Source organism: Frieseomelitta varia, unplaced genomic scaffold, assembly GCF_011392965.1.
Source record: "Frieseomelitta varia isolate USP_RPSP 00005682 unplaced genomic scaffold, Fvar_1.2 scaffold_412, whole genome shotgun sequence".
Classification (NCBI taxonomy): Eukaryota; Metazoa; Arthropoda; class Insecta; order Hymenoptera; family Apidae; genus Frieseomelitta; species Frieseomelitta varia.
In genome coordinates, this window is record NW_025110160.1 from 443,876 (window position 1) to 467,803 (window position 23,928).

A 23,928-nucleotide genomic window follows, 5' to 3' on the forward strand; every position below is an offset into this window, starting at 1 on the left:
CCAACTGTTGACAAGAAAGAAAACAATGGTATCTACTATACCGATATTTGATACAGAAGATGCAGAACGCATGAAGAAAATCGATAGAGGGCGGGCAGGTTTAAATGATCACTTTGCCATTCGGGGCTAGTCGACAGTTTTTATTTCGCGTATTCCGCGACCGAAACAGCTGAAGGGCTGAAATGTCAAAAATCCGACGGGAATCCACGAACGTGTGTAATGTCAGCTACAAGTGACGCACTGGTGCGTTCTTCACGCGAAACGATGCCAAGAGGATAATAAATTATGCCTCGAAAAGAGAACACGTAAGAGCCTGTTAACCAGATTTCTAACCTCAACCAACCTTCTCGCCTCTGAGAGATCTCGCATCTCTCATTTCGCGTCATTTTCTCTTGGACGAAAACAAACAACCGTGTTTCCATTGAAAGATTAAAAAAAAAAAAAAAAAAAAAAAAAAAAAAAAAAAAAGAAAAAATAAGAAACTACTTGTCTTCTTAGCAAAGCGAAAACATGGGAGCGAGACAGAAGAAAACGTATGAACGCTTACTTCAAAACTCTGGCAGACCTCTTGCCGCCACATCAGGAGGGTCGCAAACGCAACAAGGTCGACATCCTGATTCACGCATCGAAGTACATCAAAGACCTCCATAGTCGTACAGAGGAGTTGTTCTCTGCCCATGCTTCTGAGGCTCATAGTAAGCGAGTTTTTTTGACAATTGTCTGGTAACTTGTCCCCAGGCAAAGACATTTCCCAATACCTGAGATATGATTATTTATATCTTGGTTTGATACAATCTCGAAATAATTCTATTAAAATAATTTATTATTATTTCATTATTCGACTGTCGAACAAAGTAATAAATTGTTTCATTTTATATTTATTTCTACAAATAATCTCTCAAATAGTTTCTGATTCTATTATTTACACTTCATCTTTTGCTGTTGGATTGTTTGTTGTTCTATTTCAGCGAATTCGTTCAAATAAAATTTGTTATTTGAAAATGATTTATTTGATTTGAAAGTTATCAGCATAAACTTCTTCCAAGTTGTTCTTCAGTGCAAATAATCAATTAGTGAAAATGATTGTTTATTTTTTATCTTTATCTCAAATAACATTTGTAATTGACGTGGTTATTGTTTTTTCTTAATGCGTGTTGCATGACAGAGGAGGAATTGGCTCGTTTGAAGAAACTTGTGACTCAGCTTTTCTCTCGTACGCAATTGCTGTCTACCCTTCTGCGAGAGGCTGGTATCTCTGTTCCGGCAGAACCAGCTCTTGAGAAACTATCTCCCCTGAAATGGTCGAACAAAATCAACGTAGAGGACGCGGAGAAGTGTTTTAGCAAAATAGAAGAACGTAAGTACAGCGAGGAGCATTGACGATAGATGAGAAATGAATTTAGATGTTTACAAGGATGGTTTGATTTCAGTAAAAAATCTTGAAAGCAAGAGAGAAAAGTCTGCAGAACTGAAAGTGCCTTCTAAGAGAAAATCAGTTACTTCTCATTCGTCTAGTAAAAAGTCAGTGGAAAGTAACAATGTTCCCAAGGATGTGAACAGTTCCATAGAAAATCAGGAGAATCAAGTAAATTCTGCGAATAGCAACGATGATAATTTAGAATCAGCAGACAATGCATCGAACGCAGGATCCAAAGAACCAGAACGTTGTCAAGTGAATACAAGTAAATGTTGTTTCTTAATTCTAGTTTTGCAAGTTGCCCCGAGCTATTGAAATATGCCTCGTTATTTTGTTGATTAGGTTCTGAGGCGACAGTCACTTGTCCATTGAGTAAGAAGACTAACAACGGTAGGTATAAAGGAATCACAAATTGAACTTTCTCACTGACATAGAATAACGTTTCAGCATTACAAAAAGTAGAATCTCAGAAAAAGGTGAAACGAAAAGCGAAGAAGAAGGAAGAAAAGAAATCATTGGCATCGTGTATAAATAATTCCGTGACTAATCTGACACCGAATACCCTTATATTATCCGGTGGTAAATTAATGCCTTTGGTAACTCCGATGACGTCGAATATAATTGTAAATACTCAGCAGCAGCCTGCGAATCCTATAATTCTCGGCAACGGCCAACAGAATCAGATGATTGTGATGCAGCCGTTGACGAATCGCGTGCAGAATCCGGTTGTTTCCATTTGCAACCAAGCTGTGATCAACACGGTTCAGAAGGTCACGCTCAACACGGTCCCTAGCATTCGCGCGAACATGGTGGTGGACTCGCAGAATTGGGCATCCAATGTGAAGAACATAATCAATGCGACGAAGATAGGCGGCCACAAGGGCATTCTGCCCAAGGGCAAGGAAGTGACGAAAACAACGATGACGTACAAAGTTCCTATTCCGGCGGTTCACAAGGAGAAAGCGGAGAAATCCAAAGAGCACGGATCGAAGAGAGAGACGGAAGTTAAGTCGAAGGCCAACAAAAGTCACGGGAAAAGTTCGAAAAGTCAGCAATCTGTAGAAACCATCGACGAAAAGAATGACAAAGAAAAAACAGTGAAAAATGCCGAGGATGCAAATTCTACGCAGAAAACTGTACTCAAACGTCCTATCAGCACGGAAGCTGGATCCGTGGATGAACCTGGTGAAAAGAAGCGAAAGATGAACGAAAACCGTGAACACAGCCCAGCGAGTACTGTACCTGCGTCGAAGTCAGACTTTGCTGTGACCTGCAAGTCCATTGAAAGTTTGAAGCACGTTATAGAAAAGATAGGCGAGGAAACGAACGAAGAACAGGATAAAAGTCACGGTCTGAACGAGTCGGAGGAAAATAGTGAAACGAACGTAGAATGCTCTGCCTTGCTAGGTTCCACTGGTACAGATCAGCAGGATGCTTCCGACTCTGCAAAGTCGGTGGACGTTCTTACGTCAGCGGACAGCATTCAGTGCGAGACGAAAGGAGGCCAGGACTCGTCAATTTCAAATACAACGTCTCCAGTTACCTTCCCGGACGAACATTTGAAATCTTCCAACGAAAGCGTCTCCGTTTCTTCTGAAACTGACTTTAACATTCCCGTAGATAGTACACTGGAAAAGTCGGCCGGCAACAGCGTCGACCGCTCTGATTCTAAATCGACTCTGACAGAAGTAGAAAAAGCGGTTGAAAATTCGGTGGCGTCTAAAAAGATGAAGGATGTTTGCAACCTGGATACAGAATTCGACAATCTGTTGCAGGTGGCGCCGAAAGAGTCAGAGATTGCCCAACATGCAACCAACTTGGAAAATAACAAGATCATTCTAAATTTAGATACAAACACCACAACAACACTGAAGCCAGAAACGAGTGCCGTGGTTCAGACTCCGGACATCGCCGCGCCGTCGTCGTCGTCGTTGCTGCCGGGCAGTATAGTGGAGGACGAGTCCAAGCTGGTGAAAACGTCAAAGGACGAAGCGTCGAAATCTTCGCTCTCGTACAACACGGAGAATTCTTTCGTACCGATTGGTAGCCGAGCCGACGGTCTTCACTCTGACCTTTCAAACGACATATTTGCATCCCTTCAGGTACCTTCCAGTTCGCACAATCCAGAGTCCATATCTCCCACAGCTGCGTTCCTAATGGCTTTTCCATTGGTGTCTTCGCTGAACGGTAAAACAGAGGTTCTGGAGGAGGAGATGAAAGAGGACTTCAAGTATCACAGCCAGACTCCGCCCATGCTTCTGCAGATCGGTGCGATGGAGCCGAATAGTTTCAAGCTGAAGACAGCGTCGCCACCTCACTCCTCCATCGCCGAGAAACGGCTGAAAGTAACATGCGAGGAGAAAAAGTCGATGAATCCACCAGCGAGCGAGACAGTGTCCTCGAACATCATGGTTTCCGTGGACTGTGCCACGACTACGAAAGCTTTGCCCAAAGTTGTAAACGACGAGCCTCTTAGGGAGCCGTACAAGATCGTTGTGGAGAAATCTGCACCTTCCAATTCGTTCTCCAACGCGACTCTGTATTCCATTTCAAGCACCTCGGGTACCACATCAATTATCAATGCTCCAGAAACGGGAGAGAATTGCCCGAGTCAACAACTCGCGACAAATCTACGAAATCCAATCGCAAACGCTACCAACGAAAACGTCACGGCCTCTCAGATCAACGCGGTGTCCATTTCAAGTAAAACTGATCCGAATAATTGTCCCGTGCAAGCCTCAAGCTGTGACACCAACGTTCGATACAGCACGTCTCAGGACTTTCTGTCGAGTTACTCGACCATCGTTGAGAACAATTTGACCACTCTGCAGCAGAATCCAAACGACTGCACCAGCTCGACGATTCAGGAAACAAATCCGTCTGGATTGGGTCAGAACGTCGTTCCCGATGTGTCCCAAGCGTCTCTGATTTCTCATTTGTCAAACAGCAATACAACGACGAATACGTCGTCGTTGCCTTTGCAAACAATGCAAATGAATTACACTTCTCAGATGAAGGATAAAGAATCTCATAGCTCTCGCGTTGGTGCTTACGGTGTTCACGGGAAGGATCCCCTGGTGGATTCCAACATAGTTCCCAATAATCGTTTGAACTACACCGGCCACATAGACAGAGTTCTTCCCACTTCCTCTCAGAACATTCAACAGGAGTACTCGATGCGACCCAAAGAAGCGGCTCTGCCAATTCTCTCTTCTCAAGCCATGCAAACTGTTTACGAGTCGCAGCCTAAGGACAGTCACGTTCTAACAACCCAACAGAATACTCATCAGAGTTACACGTCCGTTCACGAGAAAGATCACATCATTCACAACTCCCACAATGACTACACGGTGGATCAGAATAAAAGTCTGCCACGAAAGGACACGTACTCGACAGGAGGGAGCAGCAACGCAACCACGTCCAACAGGAATCAGAATTACCCGCCGCAGAAGGATCCGATATCAAACTCGTCCGAGGATCACTTCCAACGTAGCTACTCGAAAATGAACAAGGAGGCTGATTCCTCCGGTAACAATGTCGTCGACCAAGATCAAGAACCACAAGGTCACAGGCGTGATGCCAATTACAATTCGACAAAGAAGATGGATGTCGATCCGTTTGCTCAAACGTTTCCCTACGGTGTGAAGGAGTCTATGAACAGTCAGCCTGAGCAGAGTGTCTTGAATCAGAGCACCGACAATATGTATCAGAACCAGAGGGAGGAGACCCAGAGTTACTCCGCTTATTCCAACAAGGATACCAAGAAGATCAGCACTACTTCTTCCAACAACATAAACAACAAACCTCTCATTCAGAATACTCCTGTTACACGTTACTCGCAACAGTCAACGTCCTTCGTGGCTACATCCAACTACGAGCAGAGTACTGTCACTGAGAATCATGCAAAATCGACAACCACCGTTGCTCATAATTCCTCTAATTTCAGCATTTTGTCGTGGACGACCTTCTCTCCTGTTGGCGGAGGAAATAACAATAATCTGGTGCAGTTTGAGCAAGGATCAAGCCAAACGGACAACACCGAGGGAAAAACGATATGTGAGAATTATAGTTACGTTCCCCTTCACAAGGAGAATCCAAATTTCTCCAACGTGTTGACCAACGACGTTTTCTCCGTGAACTCCACCATGGCTAACATGGACAAGCCAAGAATGGGGAAATCGGGAATGGAAACGCAAAAGCAATCATTCGTGGATCCTTCTAAAGCTAGGAACATCCAGACGAACGTTCCACCGCCGTCTGGCAAGCAGAGCCGTATGCAGAATCAAACCTCTTCCAACAACAATAACGATTACAACAAATACAACACGGAGAATAAAAACAAGTCCAAGTACGGAATGGAATCAAAGTATATTCAGAACGAGTATCCTGGGATGGAGCAGCAGTCGCAACAGCAGCAACAGCCGCACGGGCCAAAAAATCATCAGCCAATGGGGGCAAAGCAAGATAAAACAGTTTACCCAATGTCTAATTACGATTCTCAAGTGAACTTTGATTTGTCCGAGGTTAACACGCAAATGAAGTACTCCGTCGAGACTTATGCGAGCTCAAATTTCAAGTATCCGGACAAATCTCAGCAGCAAAGTCAGAATAAGTATCAGTCCTTGGTCCAGGGACAGGTTCCACCTCTGCAACATGACAGCGTTACTTACAACAACGATGGAAAGCATGGGCAGCAGCAAAGCGCGACAAAGTCGAAGGGGAATCAACAGCAGCACGCGGTTAGAGCGCCTGTAAATTGGATGATGACACCGGAGATCAAACATAACTCCAACATTGCTGATATCATCTTACCACCGATTGGAAAGGAGCTGGAATTCTGTCAGAACAATCTGTTTGCTCAGACACCATCCTACAATCAGGGAACGCCGAATCAGTTTTATAACAATTATGATGTAGCGGCTCACAGTTTCTCCAATTTACCGGTATTGCAAAGCGAGCCGAAAAGGACCTCGGAAGTGTTCTACTCTGAGGAACAACCGTTCCCTTGGTCCCCCACGAAAACCAGCATTCACGTCGAACAGGGTCAACCAGTCAAGGGTATAGATCAGCACATCGTTCCTTCTAGTCTTCCAACGTTGGTCGGTGATCTAGATTTAGGTACCAACATACCCGAGAAACAGAACTTCTTGTTTAGTCAAGTGTCCTCGAGAGGTGTTCCATCTGATCAGAGTAAAGATACTATCAAGGATAAAGAGGGGCGTGATTTTCATACTGTATTAAATAACCAGACTGTTCAGCATCCAACGGCCGGATCCTCTTTCCTCTCTGTGAGTCAATTAGTGGAACATGAGAAAGCTGAGAAGTCTCATCAGCAACATCATCAGCAGCATCATCACCATCATCACCACCATCATCACCATGCACATCAACATCAACAACAGCAGCAGCAGCAACAACAACAGCAGCAACAGCAACAGCAACAGCAACAAGCTAGAAAGCATCAGAGAAAAAGCAATGCTAGTCCTAGAGGAAATAGCAAGAGGCAGATGGATATCCGGAAACAAGGATCAGGTAATGATCAGTTGCATCAGAGGCACGAGGAACAAAAATCGTCTGGGCATACCTTCCCTGAACAGGGATACCAACAGCAACAACAACAGCAGCAGCAGCAACAGCAACAACAACAGCAACAAAAGTATCAACAGAATAATGTTCATTGGAGAAGCAGGAATTGTAAGAGTAATTACACTGCTGAAGCATTAATAGGGACTAACAATAGCGTGCATGACACGAATCAGGACAAACACGCTTCGATTAAGTTCTCTACGAATTACTCGCAAAATAAGTTCCAAACGAGCCTGCCCACCGCCGATGCAGTCATGCCCCTCAATTACTTTTCAAACGCGGACGACGGTAGCGGTTACGGGCAAATGGTGAATCAGAACTTTAATTCGTACACATATTCGTCTAATACCAACATTTATCCCACCTCGAATTTTATAACCAGTATATCGAACACACCTACCAGCTATATGATGCCACTGCACGATAACACTGACTACATGGAAGCGAATGCGTTTCTGTTGTCGAACGTGACCGTTGCCTCGACCAGCTCCTCGTCATCCACGTCCACCGTGACGACCTCCGCTTCAAACGTGAACACGAACGCAAAGAATCATCAACACTATGGCAAGCACCAGAATTGCGACAAGAGGTCGTATCCCACGAACGCCAAAAAAGGAAAGAGAAAAGCTCTGGATGCAGGAACCATGCAGAATTTGGAGTTTCCTTTGTCTGGTATCAATTCACCACTGGAGGATTATCATCACTCTACTACATTTTTACCACCACCGCCGCCACCGCATGCTAGCCCCCTTTATCAGAACCATCCGCAAGCGAATGTGTATACTAAAGCGGTAAATGGCTTGCCACCGCCGCCATCGGTAGCTGGTCCTCAAGGTGTACCAACGGTAGCAACAGCCGGTTTTCCAATGAATCCAAACATGCCAAGAGGAGGAATCGTCGCTGGCAATCACATGACTATGGGCCACCATCCATCTGGCACGAGTTTAACCAACTTCAATTTAAGTACCATATTTCCAGAGATGAACGACAAAGTATGTGGACTCTTTAGACACTCTAATCCTTTGTTTTCAAATTGTTTGTGAAACAATGTTTCATTGATAATACTAAATTTGTAATCAAGAGATGTAAATGTAGCTTTTAAAATAATTAAAATAATTAAAAACACAAAGGATTAGAAGTTTTGCCTATTGGAATTGAATGTTGAATAATTGTTGAATACTTATTTTGTTAGATCACTGGGTATAAGCCACCAAACGGTATACCACCAGGTTTATCGCAGGCAAATCAATCTGCACCTTATACACAGAGGACCAACTATCCAACGAATCCTCTCTGCCATTTACCACAGGTTTGTTTAATAATTAAAACGTATAGTATTCTCTGTGAATTCGGATTAAACAGAAAACATTGTTCTTAGGTATCGGAAGGAAGTCAATTTGGTAATAGTGTTCCTCCTCCTCCTCCTCCTCCACCTCCTCCTGGAGTGATTCATTACAAGAATGTATGATAATGTAAGTACGAATGTAGTTTAACGTATCATACTTACATTATCATTACAATATGTATAATACAATATGGATAATGTAAGTATGAAAAATGTCTCATTATCTATTGTGACGATTGTAAATATGTAAATAGGTAATTGTGTAATTGATTAAATTAAAAGAGATTGATATATATATATATATACATATATATATATATTGATATATATATACATATATATATATATATTATGATATGTTTGATTTTGTATTACAATATAAGGCGAGCAATGAATGACATTAAAAATAAGTTTGTAAAAACTGTAACAACGCAAATTTTATGCATTATTGTAGATTTTGTTACAATTCAAAAACGTCAGTTTATTTCGCAATTAGTTGCATAGAATATTTCGTCGAATTTTATACAAAAAATTGATACATTGTTGGTAAATATACATTATTTATTATTACAATTTCGCAGGTTTTGTTTTAATTATATATGAACAATAACCAATATCACAGCATATATTTCCTGTTAAATAAGTTTCTCGTTGTATTAACTAATTTCTTTGGTAGGCGGCTTTAACGGAATCTTTCCAAAAGTAAATTTTTCCGCCAGATACATGCTTTTTTCATCATCCGTTAATTGATTCTCCAATGAGTAAACATCGTCGCTGATAATGGTTGTTGTCATTGTTACTCCGAATGTCGGTTTTCCAAACGGTCCGTTCTCAGCAGCAGTATTAAAAGTTTGATTTTGCGCAAAAGTGCCAAATGGCGACGTTATTTGTTGTTGTTGTTGTTGTTGTTCTTGCGGTGTAAACGAATTCGTGGTCATAGTTGTGGATGTAACGCTAGGACCAAACGGTGAGTTTTTCACATCGCTAAATACCGTCGATGTGAAAGGGGAACTGCTGGTACTAGATGTTCCAAAAGTAACTCCGGTATTTGTAGTACCAAACGGTGTGCTAGAGGTACTGGCTGTGGTAGCAGTCCCCGTGTTCATTCCGAACGTGGAGAAGGCTGCTGTACTGGTGGCTTCGAATTGCGAGACCGCGGTAGCAAAAGGACTTGTAGTCGTCGAAGATGTTACGCCGAATGGCGAAGCACTGGAGGTTGACATAGGGGGTGTGTTACCTTGAGCGTTTCCGAATATATTTCCGGAAGGTGTAGAGGTGGTAACGCCGAAAGCGTTTGTAGATTGTGCGGAGCTAAAAGCAGGTGTCGCGGCATTGGATCCGCCGAAGATACTGCTAGAACTTCCAAATGTCGGTTTCTCGCCAAATATTGAACTAGAATTGTTCCCAAAGGTCGATGGACCGCCAAACACCGGTGCTCCTCCGAACGCGGGTGTTTCAGGCTGCGAGAATATCCCAGGTGAACTGAAGGCCCCGGTAGATGGAGTCGATCCAAAGATGGAGTTGGTTGTCTGTAAATTTGAGGACCCGCTAAACGGATTAGCAGTTGAAGTTTTAGCTCCGGCAAACATAGAAGCGTTAGATTGAGAGGAAGTGCCACTGAACAAAGAGGAAGATGATGTTGCCCCACTATTGAATACTGAAATCGGCGTTTGGGACGTTTGGTGCCTGGCGAAAACATTGTTCACTTGATTGTTGGTTCCAAATATACTAGGCTGCCCGAAAACGGGTTGGGACGTTCCACCACTGAAAATCGAGCCGGACGATCCGAAAGTCTGCGTGTTTTGTCCTGTATTAAATGTAGAAGTGTTTGTAATCCCACCAAATACAGTGTTAGTGCTGGTACCGCCACTGAACACTCCTAAATTACTGCCAAAAGTTGGGGTACTACCAAATACAGGATTGGAAGTTATACTTGATCTCCCAAAAATCGACGTGTTACTGGTAGAGGTGAAACTACCGCTGAACGGATTACTTTGATTTCCAAATGTTTTATTTCCAAATACATTGGAGGATGAAGTGCTGCTTGGAAGTCCGAGTTGAGGGGTTGCAAAAGCAAAGCTGGAAGGTTTTCCAGACGCATTGTCATTCCTGGTATTCTTGTGTCCTGTTCCTAGAAGCTCTTTCTAAAAGACAGAAAAGAAAACGTTTTTAATTATGGCAACTTCACAGAGAAAAATATTAATTGTGTTACATACAAGCTTGGTTAATGTCTCACGAGTAGGATTCTTAAATGCATCCCTCTTTGCTTTCATGTCTCTACACAGTTGTTGGAAATGCAATTTCTGAAAAAGACACAAAAATATAAGTGTCAAAAGAGTTCATAGTAATATTACAACAGAAACAAATAGCTGTATATACTAACTGCCTGCTCTACCATTCCATTATTTTGAGCTTGATACATCTCCCATCGGACTTCTTCTGGGGACAAGTCTTCCATGCCAGGAATGCACGGTTTGTCCTTAAGTGGTGCGAAACACGAAAGTAACCATTGTCCCCCTCTTTCTGCATTGAGCATCTCTTTCGCGACCAACACCCTTGTCCAACAATAAAAATTACACTAATTTCGTGTCTTTGTGTTTTTGTCGAGTAATTTCATTATACTTACACGATATATTCATCTTCATTGTACGAGTCAACTTTGTTATTAGCTCCTACAAGAGCAAAAGGTTAAATGTCAAAGTGAGAATACAATTTCCTACGTTAAGATGAACTTCATATCTTACCAAAAGTATTTATATGTTCGAATTGACAATACTGTCCAAATCGACAATTTCCTTGCCGATAATATTTACAAACAACCATATTGCACGAGATTCAATCTACTTAATCTTGTCATGTACCATTGTTTTGTCATGTATTTATTGCGTATCTCGACTTGATTCGATTAATTTCTACGATCAACACCAGAGAGCGTGATCGTTTCGCCTTACCGGCGTATATGAATTTCTTTAACAAAAACAAACGTTCTTTGTATAATACAACTTGTCATCGTTATACATAATATCTCTATGAAAAAGAAAAGTTATATATGTACGTGTTGCGTATAATTAATAATAAAAATATAAGAATATTGGAAACAGTACGTAAGATATTTAACGAGTCTTAGATATTGACAATGAGATTCATACAGAGTAAAATTTAGTAGTAGGTAGTCATCGTATTTAATTACACGTACACACCTCAGGAATTTTATGCAGACGCACGTATAAAAGCATCGCGATGATTCACCGCGCAGAATACGTTACATGTCTAACGAAATTCATCGATACGATTTTTATTTGTTTTCTTGCAAAATTCGTAAATTCAAAAGAGCGCGAGGGAATATACGTAAGAGTGCCGTCATGGCGCGGAAGTACATTCGAATTCTTTCGTTGAGGTTATGTTGCGAAGATCGTCTGTGCATCATGTCAATGGAAACGGAATTTTGAAAAGAAAAAAAAAAGAAAAAAATTTGTAAAAGTTTGTAAAAAGAAAAACAAATTGATAAATCATCGCGAGGAAATCATGGACATCTACTGGTAGCAGATGGAACTACTGACAATAAGAGGATGCCCCTCCCTAAGGAGATATCTCCCCCCAACGTATCTTGCCGCTGCCACCATTGTTACGTCCGGGTTTTGGATTTCGGTTCTTGTGATGAGACAATTTCCTAGTTTTGTAAGAATGTATTTGTAATTTGCAAGTGATATTACTCGCTGGCGTCTAGTATCTACGTTGGAGGTGTGTTCACTCGCGGCGGTACAGCCGTAGTCGGATAATGGTAAGCGTTAGTCCTTGATGTCTGAGGAAATAGGTTATAGTAACTAGTGCCTCTCGAGATGATAAGTTCTTTATCAGTCAGACAGGATGTTTCCGTATCGAATCTCTGTTTACCGTTTGATATATTCTTGTTCGAACGCGAGATATTATTAAACGAAACGACGAACGTAATTTCATGATTTAGTTTCAGAAAAAAAAAAAAAAACGTAAATTCGTTTTCGCTGTAACGATGACGTTTGAATTTTTTTTTTTTTTTGTTCATCGAAGTTGCAAGCTACTTGTCGTTCATGTTTTTGTTACAGTCAGGAACGCTGAAACCTTACCTGGCAGCAGTGAGGAGAACGCTTACTGCTGCTATGTGTTTGGAGAACTTCTCCTCCCAGATAGTCGAGAAACACAATAAACCAGAAGTTGAAGTGCGAGCTAGTAAAGAACTTCTTCTAACACCGATACTAATAAGCAGAAACGATAAAGAGAAAGTGTTGATCGAATCGAGTATAAACAGTATGAGAATAAGCATTGCCGTGAAGCAGGCCGATGATTTGGAGAAACTTCTTTGTCATAACTTTACAAGATTCATGACAATGAGAGCGGAGCACTTTATTATTCTTAGGAGGAAGCCAATAGAGGTAAATGTCAGAGGTATCATATGTGTGAAAAATCAATTGTACAAGTAACCAACGTGTGTAATGTGTTTCATATTCTTCCAGGGTTATGATATTAGTTTTTTAATTACAAACATCCATGTAGAACAAATGTACAAACACAAGATCGTAGACTTTGTGATTTATTTCATGGAAGAAATTGACAGAGAGATCAGCGAGATGAAATTGTCCATGAATGCAAGAGCTCGCATTTGTGCGGAAGAATTTCTAAAAAGGGTCAGTCATCTATGGTGTAACCGTAGTCGATGAACGTCGATGAAAATTGCTGAAACTGCTGAATTTTCTGTTTCAGTTTTAATTCCACGGACACAAAGTGTTAGCAACATAGCAATAATCGCAAACGCCAGGTCACTAAAAGTAACAGTGCCCATAAATCAATCTGGCTAATACGTAGCCAGACGATATTTTAACGGATTAATCTTTTAAACTGACTCCAAACACTTTTTAATCCAAACACGCCAATCCCTATTATCGTCCGTTTTTGAAAAAAGAAAGAAAAAAAAAAAAGAAAAAACATTCATTCGAACATGAATATACATTTATCGAGTAATCACTGTCATCTTCAGCTGTGTGTGTAATGAATAACAAGTCTGACGTACATAATACCGTAAGTACCTTAACGGTATTAAATTCAGCACGCGCAGTTCCGCGAAATACGATATTCGCGACCCTTTCCCGTGTTTCTTTCTCTCGAAACGAGGAAAACCGAAACTTACTGGTGGTGTATGAATAAAGCGTGCAATTCCTTTTTGCATTTATAAAGTTCTATTTATCTTACGAATCACTGTATCCATATGATTTAATACTAATGTAAATACAAATAAACGAGAAGAATCATCGTGAGACCGTGATTCGCCCCCGTACCTCGAGCATCCAGAACATTAAACCCTCCTAACACGTACTGTCATTCAAACGAATATACCGAATGTACACTGTTTGATAATGAGTTTGTACACGTGGGATTGTAAGCGTTTGATATACATAATGTTTTGGCTCAATGATAATAGTCATCGCGACTTATTTTCTATTCGTCGTTATTTATTTGTTTCGCGTCTGCGAAAGTTCACCTATAGTTCGCTTCACGTTCGTAATTTAAATAATTCATTTTGACATTCTCATTGTGAACTACAGCCCACGTCAAAGATATTCATTCGGGATTTGATTTAAATTTCTTTAAAGGATCTTGATATTCTCGGAGAGCTCAACTTGTCAATTGAAACTCTCGACACGGGGGGATCGTGTCGTTCCCCGAAAAGCGCCTTAGAGTCTGCAACACGTCGAGCGAGAAACGAGGGCCCCCTCGAGCCGTGGAATCCGTCACGTTCGCCGGCGGCTCCCGTTTCCACGGGGAAGGGTGCCCCCCGGTGGAGCTCAGTCGCTCGCCGATACTGTTCACCAGTAGCAGTTCGCGAGTTTTCCGCGCCACCAGGCATCGCGACCTCCTCGCTTCGAGCGCGGCGAACGAGTAAAAGTGACGACAACAAAAACCCGGTAGGGGGGAGGAAAAGAAACTTCAACTTCAAGTAATCGACGAATGAGAGTAACACGAAACGAAGGATAAAAAACAAGCAGGCTAAACAGAGTCGGCGATATATTTGAGAGAGAAGAGGAAGCTCATAAACAAGGGTCGCAGCCGGCTAAAAGCTTGAAACGATCTCCGGTAAAAAGCTGGTGAACGAGCGAGGCCACAGTCCCGAGAATCCTCGTAGCAGTAGTCAGACAGGAAAGTTTTAAGCCGTGTCGTCTCACGGCCAGTTACGAACTTTTGCCACGAAACGCCGGGCGAGGGGTAGTTTTAAGGGGGCACGCTAATCTCTGTTCCGCTTTGGCCGCGATATTGAGATTACCGCCGTTCCAGCCGCGTCGCTATTTTCCGGGGGCGGCGCGGGTGGAAGATTGTTGACAAACTCCGTATCGCGCGGCGGCGGCGTCGTTTCCGCCTCTATGTACGCCGTGTGTAATCGGGCTTTTAGTTAACGTTGATCCCCTCGGTACACCCACGGCTCGCTCCTCCGCCGTGTCTGATCGCGCGCAGTAGAAAGGGGAGGACGTACGGCTAGAGGAGCCCCCTTTCGAGTCGCACGGCGCTAATTCCTAACGAGCGCCCAAAAATACACGGAGAGACGTGCAGAGAAAGGGAGGGAGAGAGGTGGTCCTGGCTGTAGATAGTTGGCGAAGAAGAGTCAGGTAGAAACGAAAACGAGTCGGATAAATAGAGGCTTACGAGTTTACGAGCTCTTCCCCCTACTCTTTCCTTTTCTCTTTCTCTCTCTCTCTCTCTCTCTCTGTTTCTTTTTTCATTTCGATCTCCCTGTCGAATCCGACGATCCGACTACAATTTATCAAAGTGCAAACACGACGACGATTTGATCAACAGAGAAATCATTTAATAGAATTTTCTTTCTTCGAAGTTCATAACCAAGCTAGAATCTGAAAGAAGAAATGGCAGTCAGTTGATGAGTGGAGAAGTAATTTTTTAAACAAAAGAAATAGAACGATGAAACGTTTGTTTCTTCATGTTCGTGTTATTTCCTAGTGTTGTCGAAGGGGGTCCAAGTCGCGCGTTTCGTCGGTCTGACCGGATAGGCTCATTCTACTTGACGACGCGGCGTCCCGCTTACCTCCTTCGGCAAAATGTTTCTAGCTACTTTGGAAAGTTTGCTTTGATTAAAGTCGGTGGCCCCGGTGCTAGGATTGTTCCTCGTCTACCGTCCCGACTGTAATTCAAATTTGCCCCGCGGCGGTTTACACGCTAACTGTTCTTATTCTATTAAACTAGTATTTTTCTTTTTCTGCTTCTATTCTATTAAACTATTAAAGTATCTTTTTTTTTCTGTTTTCGAAAGGGTTGATTTCTCTCTTCGCTTCCGGTTCTTCTCTCGCTCCCCCCCCCCCTCCCCCTCGGGAGGGAGAATTCGTCGTCTCCCTTTCTATTTATCAGCTCGCGCTCTAATTCTTCTCCTTTTACTACCACCCGCCCCTTGGTCTGTCCCTCTCTTCCGAGCCGCGGGCGCGATCAGCTGTTACGGGGAGATCTCTCTGCCCCTCTCTACGCGAATCTTCCTCTACCTCGCGCGCCCGGACTCGCCGAGGCGTCCTCGCGGCGCGTCACGGCGCGCTCCCGGCGAGCTTGCGCCCGAGCCGTAACTTTTTACGCCGACGCCGACGCCGACGCAGCGCCGGTGGCTCGGAGTCGGCGTAGTCTGGGACCTGGCGTCCTCCCGATCGGGAACGGGAGCCTACAAGAACGGGAGCCGAGGGAAGCGAGAAGGAAATAGAAAGAGAGGCGAGCGTCCGCGTCCGGTTCCTCTCTCTCTTTCGACTCTTCCTGCTTTCGTTTCGCAAAGGCGACAAAGTCGAACAAGATCGGGATCGGCAGCGGTGGAAGAAGTTGGGGAGTACTGAGCTGGACAACTGAGGTCCCGGAGTAGAGAGACGCCCTTGTTTGCAACCCTTTGGAGAAAGAAACGGAAAGGAAGATACCGAGGAGGAGAACAGCGAAGAGGGAAGAAGAGGGAGAGACGAGAACAGACGGTCCTGAAGGGTTAGCCGGCCTGTTCGTTCTCGGCGACGGAAGGGAGCGACAGAGCGGCGAGAGAGGGAAAGGCTGCAAGCAGCGGGGAAACAGGGTAGGGAAACGGCTGACGAGGTGGGGAAGTTGCGCGAGGGGTGGACGAAGAGAGAGAAAGGGAGTATTGTGCCGTGCCGAAACGGACACACGGCGAAAGAGGGAGGGAATACAGACAGAAGATTGGACGAGTGGGGAGAACCGGAGCAAAAGGGGCAAAGAGAGGGACGGAGGAGCGGAGGAGAGAGTGAGAGAGACAGGGTGAGAGAGAACGAGCGAGCCCCCGTGTCTTGCGTGCCACGAGAGAATACAGAGAGAGGGCCTAAAGTCGAGAGTTAGGAGAGTTGTGGCTCGTGGTTAGATAGGATGCGTGTGCCTGGGTGCGGTGTTCCACCACCACCCGACAGCCGACGGTTCAACAGTAACAACAGCCAGATAACAACCGACAACAACACTCGCTGCAACGATTGCAACAACAACAACAACAACAACAACAACAACCACAACCATAACCACGATAATCACAGCGACGACAACGTGAACGAGATTTTCGATTCGCCGAGATCGGTGGAAAGTAACGACGGCAACAACACCGTACGGTACCACGCGAGTAATTGGCCGATCGCGCGCGGTGGTTGCCTCGAGCACCACGACAGTCTGACCGGCTGTCTGACGGCGGAAACGGCCCGACCGACGCCACTTCCGCCACAGAGGACCAACGGGCGGCCGTCGTTCATCGCCGTGTTCTTCGCCCGCCGGAAGTTCTTCACCCCGAAGACTCGCGCCGGTCCCTCGAAGGGGTGCTGGTCGCCGCCAGTCCCACTCGCCGATCCTTCGTTCTCGGTTGCATTGCGTTCTCGGTGTTCACGCAGCTGGAGCGCGGCCGAGGTGTAGCGAGGGAGAGCGGAAAGCTGGTGCATACCACGTACTCGCCGTGGACGGAGCGGAGCGGCTGGCCGACCAGCTGGAGCACCAACGTCCCACGGCGGCGATCGTCGGCGTCGCGCGGCGTCGGGACGACGCTACTGGCGAGCACAGCACGCTCGCTAGAGGAGCGCGCTGCGAGCCGGCTTCAGCCTGTACCACAGCCGACGTCCCAGCTACTCATGTTCATCCCGGACACGCTGAGGAGCTGCATGGTGGAACCGGATGTCTCGACTTACCTGCAGGCCCCTTCCGTAGGACAGGTGCCTTCAAACATATATATATATATTATTCGTAACTCGTGTTATCTGTTTGTCTCTCGGAGTGCTTCGCTAGAAAACGAAGCTTTTTCGTTCCGGCTTCTCTTTCGCATACTCGTGACTGACGGAATGATTGGCTTTCCTCGTGCTTTTTTTGCTCGATTCCGCCGCCGCGCTTCCACGCTTTGTTTGTGTCCTCCGGCCAGGAGGACAGTATCGTATTCAAGTTTCCAATCTGTTTCGATCGAGTTAGAGCTACGTACGCGACACGTAGAACGTAGGTTCGCATGGTGGAAATTTGAACGTTGACACAGGTAGCGGAGTGATTGTTATTTTCATCGATGACACGAGGCGGCTCGAAAGAAAGGGGGATGACACGTGCGACTCGCGTGTATCCGATCGCTCGCCGACAGACGTAAACAGACGAGTGTTTTTTTTCTCTTTTTTTTTCTTTTTTTTTTTGCTCGCGAAAGTTCGCGACTTTCGCAGAAATTCGTCGTGGACGAATTGAGAGGAACAGATGAAAAACGAACTTTCCATCGAACGGGGGAGGAGAAAAAAAGAAATCGTCAAAATTACGTAATCCCTCGGCTGTCTCAGACTTTGTCGCATACTTTCGGTCTCTCTTGTCCACCGTTGAACCGGGATCGAGTGATTTGTCGTATCAATTTTCAGCCAAAGTCGAAAGTTTTTTTTTTTTTTTCGCTAGATCCAAGTGTCAAGTTTGCTTCGAGCTTCTGTTTATACGTTTTAGTAAAAATCGTTCGAGGAAACATGCTATTGGAAGTAGCATAAAATTCTAAATTAGTCATTTTGACCATTTTGGTGGTTCCAGCGTTAAAGCAAGAACCAAGTTGAAACGTGGTAGTTGGATGTACGTCATAATGCCCGACGAATTGAATTTCTTTCTTTCCTTTTTATTAATTAATTAAATAAATTTCTCTTTCGGATTATAAATATTCCAAAATTAGATACTCTACTGGTGTATAGAATAGTTTTACTAGCCTAAAGAATGACAATTCTGGATCTGCAATTTAAATCCACTAAAATAAGTACTTAAATCACTGTAATTTAAATCTATCAGAATAAGTAGATTTGTACACTCGTGTTTCTGTCCAAATTGAAAGAAATTAGTATTAATTTCGACAAGGACAGCCGTATCTTTTTAAGTAGTTCAAACGAGAGGACCAACTTTTTACCAACAAACGACAATTTGTTAATTTTTTGACAGAAAACGACAATTTGGGATCTGCAATTGACGTCGAAACTTTCGACGAGAGAGCCAACTTTTTATTGAAACTTTCACCGCGGGCGATTTTGGTTGTTCAACAATATTGATATAAACAAATGAACTGAAACTACTTGTTCTTACGCGAAATTCCATCGAAACATTCAACCTGTAAATCACTGTAATTTAAAATAAGTAGATTTATAATCGTGTTTCTGTCCAAACTTAAACGAATTAGTATTAATTTTAACAAGAACAGCCGTATCTTTCAAGTAGTTCAAACGATAGCTTGAAGGTCAGATCACGTCGATCACGGTTCGATTGTTGATAAAAGATTAAAAACAGTACAGTTTAATTAATAAAAACGGTACAATATGAAGAATCACAATTATTCATAAAAACACAGATGAAAGTAATATCTCTTACACGCGTGTTGCATTAACGAACGACGATTTGTTAACATTTTGATCAAAGGAATGACAATTTGGCGTCGAAAGCAAAAAAAAAAAAGAAAAACGTAGAAACAGAAAAGGTAATGATTGAAGAGACGAAGTGGTGAAAAGGAGAGGATTGATCGATAGGGTGAGGATTCGGTAACGAGGGTAGAAACGTGCGGGATGTAACGCGACGCGGGGCGTAGCTACGCGTGAATAGCCTCCGCGCGCGTTCGAACGCACGAAGCGGATGAAGCGGCGCACACGCGATCCACGTTCGTGCCTGTCATATCCCGGATGGGTAGCTTCGTTCTCGATCAGCCCGTTCCCGTCAGCTGATTTTCAGCAATGCGGCTTTCGTTTTCGTGGCGCGCGAAACGCCGTCGTCGTCGTCGTCGTCGTCGTAATTATGTAAGGAAACGCCTATTTATACCGGATAATCACGATTCTTACGTAACGCGACCACGGCCCCGCCGTCACATGCTCTCCCTGTCCACTCTCGACTTTTTATATTTAGATTGCACTTGCTTTTATTCGTTTACCTCGCGGGTATAGTTTGCCCTTCGAGTTTGATCTTGCATTTCTTTTTTAGCGACGGTTACCACCCAGGATGCTTAAGATTTATGTTAGGTTAGGTTAAGTTCCTATTTTCCACTCGCTCTTTCTCTTTCTCTCGTTGTTTGCAAGTTGAAAATCGTGAAAAATCTTGTTTTCGTTCGGGGGAAGAAGTCGTATCGTCGAATGAAAGATGGCACTGACTAGAAATCCCTATGGAGGTTCATTCCTTTAATCTCTTGCGCTGGAATGACGCACGTTGAAAAATCTTTTGTCCCAAAATTGCAATATTTTCTCAGTTTTAAGTATATTTAAATATAACTCGGGCAAAACAAATAATAAATTTATTACTTTTCAATAATTTTTATTCAGTGATACCGTACCGACGAGTTCAAAAGAAAAAGAAAGCGACGAATTATCGTATACGGTTTGGTCACTCGTTATGGTCCGCAATCAGTTGCCAATGCAAGTGGTTAACCTCTTATGTCGAGAATTTTCTGTCCCAAAATTGCAATATTTCCTGTTTCTGGTATATTTAAGTATAATCCAGGCAAAACAAATAATAAATTTATTACTTTTCAATAATTTTTATTCAGTGATACCATACGACGAGTTCAAAAGAAAAAGAAAGCGACGAATTATCGTGTAGTCACTCGTTCGGTCACTCGTTATGGTCCGCAATCAGTTGACAACGCAAGCGGTTAAGTAAATGTATAACGAGATTTAACTAGAAACCACGATAATAACTGTTTATTAATATTAATATATAACAAGATTTTATAACGATCGTTTGCTCTGATTGGACAATACAAAATATTTTCTTACTGTTTTATTTTCTTCTTTTCTCGTTTGAAATCAGCGTCGCCGTCGTTAAATCCCGCGATCCTTTAGCCCTCAGCTTGGATCCGCGAGTTTGATGGAGAAAAGTTTCGAGACGACAGTCGAAATTTCGAATTCCTAGACGTACTTTGGTCGGTGAGATGTCGCGTGTATGTAGCCGGAGAAGGTTCATCGTCCGCGTGCCTCGTCTCCAGCAAACTTAGAACAGTCATTAGAGCGGCGTACGAGATATTTACTCTGATGCCCGGCTGGATAAGTTACACCTCTCGCGATTCATCGACGATTAACCTCTTAATCCCTTAATTCAGCTGTCAGATGTCAGAATGTCAACATTGAATTCCATTTTTCAGAAGCGAAAAATCGTCAATGAAACTCGCTTGAACGAACGCGACGAATTCGTTGCAAAAGAAAATAAAATAAAAGGATCCCTGGAGAGGATCGTCCTTCCTCTAAATGACCAAACTTTCGACCCGCAAAATATCGAAACCTCCGTTCAGCGAGAGCTTGTGTCGACGACCAAACGCTGCGAACCATTAAACGAGAGCGTCGTTAAACCGACTCCAATACCTAGGAATTCGTTTCGAAAACCAGCTGTGCATCCCCCTTCGTCCGTAGCACCTGCGAGGCCAACTTGTTCAACAACATCGAAAGCCAAGGACCTCCGGTCAAAGGGGTTGCCCTCTTTCTATACGGTTTTACAACCCCCCGTCTACCGAGGCAATCCGTCTTATCTCGGCCGAGTATCGTTTGCTACTCGCTTGCAAGCGGCAGTTTCCGGTATCAGGAGTCGCCAACTGGAGCCAGCGTGTTCCATGCATAACGCGTCGTCCTCTTATCTGCCTGCGCGAGAAAAAGGGAAGAGAAAGAGGGAAGAGTCGGCGTGGTAGTACACTGCCGTTCGCAAGTATCGCGTGTTTGTTGCTCTCGATTTCCAACGATTTCTTCCATTTCTTCCCCTCTGTCGCGGCGAGTTTGAATTTGCCGCCGTTTGTCGCCAGGTTAGAGATTTCATACTTCAACTTTGAGTGCAAAATCCACTCGACAAGGTAGATTCTTAGATTTATTAAATTTTTCTCCCCAAGTTTCGAGAAATTAATTATATTAATTATATTAGTCGTTATATCACTATATTATATTAGTTATTATAATTATATTATTAATTATATTAATTATTAATTAGTTATATTGGGTAAATTCGGTGTAATTCGTTTGATCAATCAGGATTTGCGATTGCAAATTGTCTGCAAAAAATGATTGTTGCGGAATAACAGTAATGTGGAGTATTTTGTAATTTACTAAATTATAATCTATATCAGTTGCTATAATTATATTATTAATTATATTAATTATCATATTAATTATCATATTAGTTATATTGGCTAAATTCGGTGTAATTCGTTCATAACAGTTTGATCAATCGGACGAATGCAAATGATTTTGTCTGCAAAACGATCGTTCTGGAACAATAATGTGGAATATTTTGCAATTTACGAATGAAATTATAATCTCATCGCGATATTAAGAGACAGTACACTAAATTCTTTTTTCCTATTTTTTTTTTTTTATAAAATGACAATCACATAATTTAAAAAAAAATTGTGCACGCCTGTTCCCTCTCCCGTCAAAGTTTTCCACGACGCGCGCAACGATCGCTACACAATTAGTTTTACATTTAACAAATTTACAAACTTCAAAGTCGATCAGAATCATTGAATTCGAACTTCATTTCAAAAATGGTAACCACAAGTCCGATTTCATTCGACTTTACGATTTTACAAGAACACGTGCTGCGAGACTCGAGATTGGTTTTTGAGCGGAGGGTGTAGAGGATGGAGGAGCGTGTCAGTGTCTATCTTACGTGGAGGCGAGGAGTTTGGCTATCGATCGCCACCCTCTGCACGTCTTTTTCCTCTCTCGACCCTGCTCTTCTTCTCTTCTTCCTCCCGGTTACAAGCCACGCGGACCGGCGACAACACGCAGCCACCGACGCGAGACGTTCGTTTCTCACTGCGGAACCTTCAACAAATCAAACCTTCGTCTGTTCCAATGAATTCGTCTCGCGCCTCTTCGAACGCGTTAGATCGTTTAAAACCCCCCCTTGCGCTGGTTTCGCGGACCGTAACGAGTGACCGATACCGTAACACGATAATTCGTCGCTCTCGTTTCGATCTCGTCGGTCATATATTGAAACGCAATAAATTTATCATTTAGCTTTGCCTTAGGCTGTACTTAAAACTGAGAAAAGTAGTTGCAATGTTGGAATAAAGAAGGTCGAGGACAGTTTTTGGCAGTTACATTCGAAAAAATATTGTTGCGAGTTTCCTTCGTTCGTTAGAAACGAACGAAACTCGGAGTTAGGTCGACGACTGTACTGTGATTGCTCTCTCCAAGGGAAATATTCGCCGATGTTTCAGAGAACTTTGTCCGTTTGGACAAACTTTCCTGCATCTTATTCTGATTGACAAACGAAACTGGGCGTTGGAACAATGGTGCAGCCCTCCAAGTTAAAAAAAAAAAGAAAACCTCGTTTCAAACTTATTATCGCGTCGAAGAGGATGTTCCGTGAAAATTCAAGCTTTGGTCCAATCCAAAAGCATTTTGTTCCTTTTCATCCGTCTTTGGTATCTCCGAATTACAGAGAGACTTTACGGAGGGAAATTTTCACGGAATCGGTCGGTCGCTGCTGCTATTTTTAGCGGTTCCGAAAAATCAGTTCCATTGTTTTTTCGCGGGTTTATTGACGCGGTAAGCGGCGTCGGCGTCGGCGTCGGCGTCGGCGGCGGACAGGAAGCACCGCGGGGAATTGGAACGTGGCAAGAATCAATTTTTCCCCGGCCTTCTTCCACGAGTTTCGCGCAAATTGCCGATCGTCCCGCGGGACGTTCCCTTGTTAGGCACACGCGGCGCTTCCTGTCGCATTGTAAATTTCCCAGAAAAAAAAGAGAGAGAGAGAAAGAGACAAATTACCATAAATCTTTTCAACATTTCACTCGAAACTCGCGTCGCGCTTCATCCTCTCAAAAAATTACAGAAACACACGTCGAAATATATCGAAAGCGTTACGTTCTCGACTTCAAATTCTCAACAGGGGGTTGCACCGCTATCCTATTCTATGATTAGCATCGCGGCCTTCGCCGCTTTAACGCAACCACGTTTCGAAAGATCAAACGAAAAAATTCGCGAAGGGGTGAGAACCAGCCCCCCGCCCCCCTCCTTTGGGGGTGAAAAGAGGAGCAAAGTGGCGAAAGGATCTCGATAGAGAAAGAAAGCTAAAAAACAGAGAGAGAGAGAGAGAGAGAGAGAAGCAAAGCATGGAAGAGAGAGGG

General features: G+C 43.5%; 4 protein-coding genes across 14 annotated transcripts in view; 3 read left to right on the top strand and 1 right to left on the bottom strand.

Moving 5' to 3' along the window:
* Positions 1 to 126: 126 nt before the first annotated feature.
* Positions 127 to 8,646, top strand: LOC122531694 (probable serine/threonine-protein kinase DDB_G0267686). 2 transcript variants are annotated; one of them, XM_043659815.1, is made up of 9 exons: positions 127 to 305; positions 499 to 695; positions 1,166 to 1,357; positions 1,431 to 1,682; positions 1,760 to 1,807; positions 1,865 to 5,940; positions 6,049 to 7,995; positions 8,196 to 8,312; positions 8,382 to 8,646. In XM_043659815.1, exons 1-9 carry the CDS (start codon positions 286 to 288, stop codon positions 8,469 to 8,471), a joined length of 6,939 nt encoding a protein of 2,312 aa, XP_043515750.1. In that variant the 5' UTR covers positions 127 to 285; the 3' UTR covers positions 8,472 to 8,646. The 2 variants fall into 2 exon arrangements, with proteins under 2 accessions (XP_043515750.1, XP_043515749.1); XM_043659814.1 differs by having other exon boundaries at positions 1,865 to 7,995.
* Positions 8,647 to 8,770: 124 nt separating this feature from the next.
* LOC122531695 (nuclear pore complex protein DDB_G0274915-like) lies at positions 8,771 to 11,263 on the bottom strand. 3 transcript variants are annotated; one of them, XM_043659818.1, is made up of 6 exons: positions 11,093 to 11,263; positions 10,975 to 11,020; positions 10,732 to 10,903; positions 10,565 to 10,651; positions 10,258 to 10,492; positions 8,771 to 10,155 (listed from the first exon to the last, which is right to left on the bottom strand). In XM_043659818.1, exons 1-6 carry the CDS (start codon positions 11,169 to 11,171, stop codon positions 9,005 to 9,007), a joined length of 1,770 nt encoding a protein of 589 aa, XP_043515753.1. In that variant the 5' UTR covers positions 11,172 to 11,263; the 3' UTR covers positions 8,771 to 9,004. The 3 variants fall into 3 exon arrangements, with proteins under 3 accessions (XP_043515753.1, XP_043515752.1, XP_043515751.1); XM_043659817.1 differs by having other exon boundaries at positions 8,771 to 9,813; positions 9,850 to 10,492; XM_043659816.1 differs by having other exon boundaries at positions 8,771 to 10,492.
* Positions 11,264 to 11,932: 669 nt separating this feature from the next.
* Positions 11,933 to 13,652, top strand: LOC122531696 (actin-related protein 2/3 complex subunit 4). The gene is made up of 4 exons (XM_043659819.1): positions 11,933 to 12,129; positions 12,431 to 12,757; positions 12,839 to 13,009; positions 13,086 to 13,652. Exons 1-4 carry the CDS (start codon positions 12,127 to 12,129, stop codon positions 13,089 to 13,091), a joined length of 507 nt encoding a protein of 168 aa, XP_043515754.1. The 5' UTR covers positions 11,933 to 12,126; the 3' UTR covers positions 13,092 to 13,652.
* A 3,763-nt stretch (positions 13,653 to 17,415) lies between these two features.
* Positions 17,416 to 23,928, top strand: part of LOC122531701 (nuclear factor 1 X-type) — a 98,876-nt gene continuing 92,363 nt past the window's right edge. For all 8 annotated transcript variants that reach the window (XM_043659829.1, XM_043659832.1, XM_043659831.1 and 5 more), the window contains exon 1: positions 17,416 to 17,548. In XM_043659829.1, the coding sequence (XP_043515764.1) occupies positions 17,468 to 17,548 (81 nt within the window). In that variant the 5' untranslated portion in view covers positions 17,416 to 17,467. The remainder of the gene's footprint in view (positions 17,549 to 23,928) is intronic.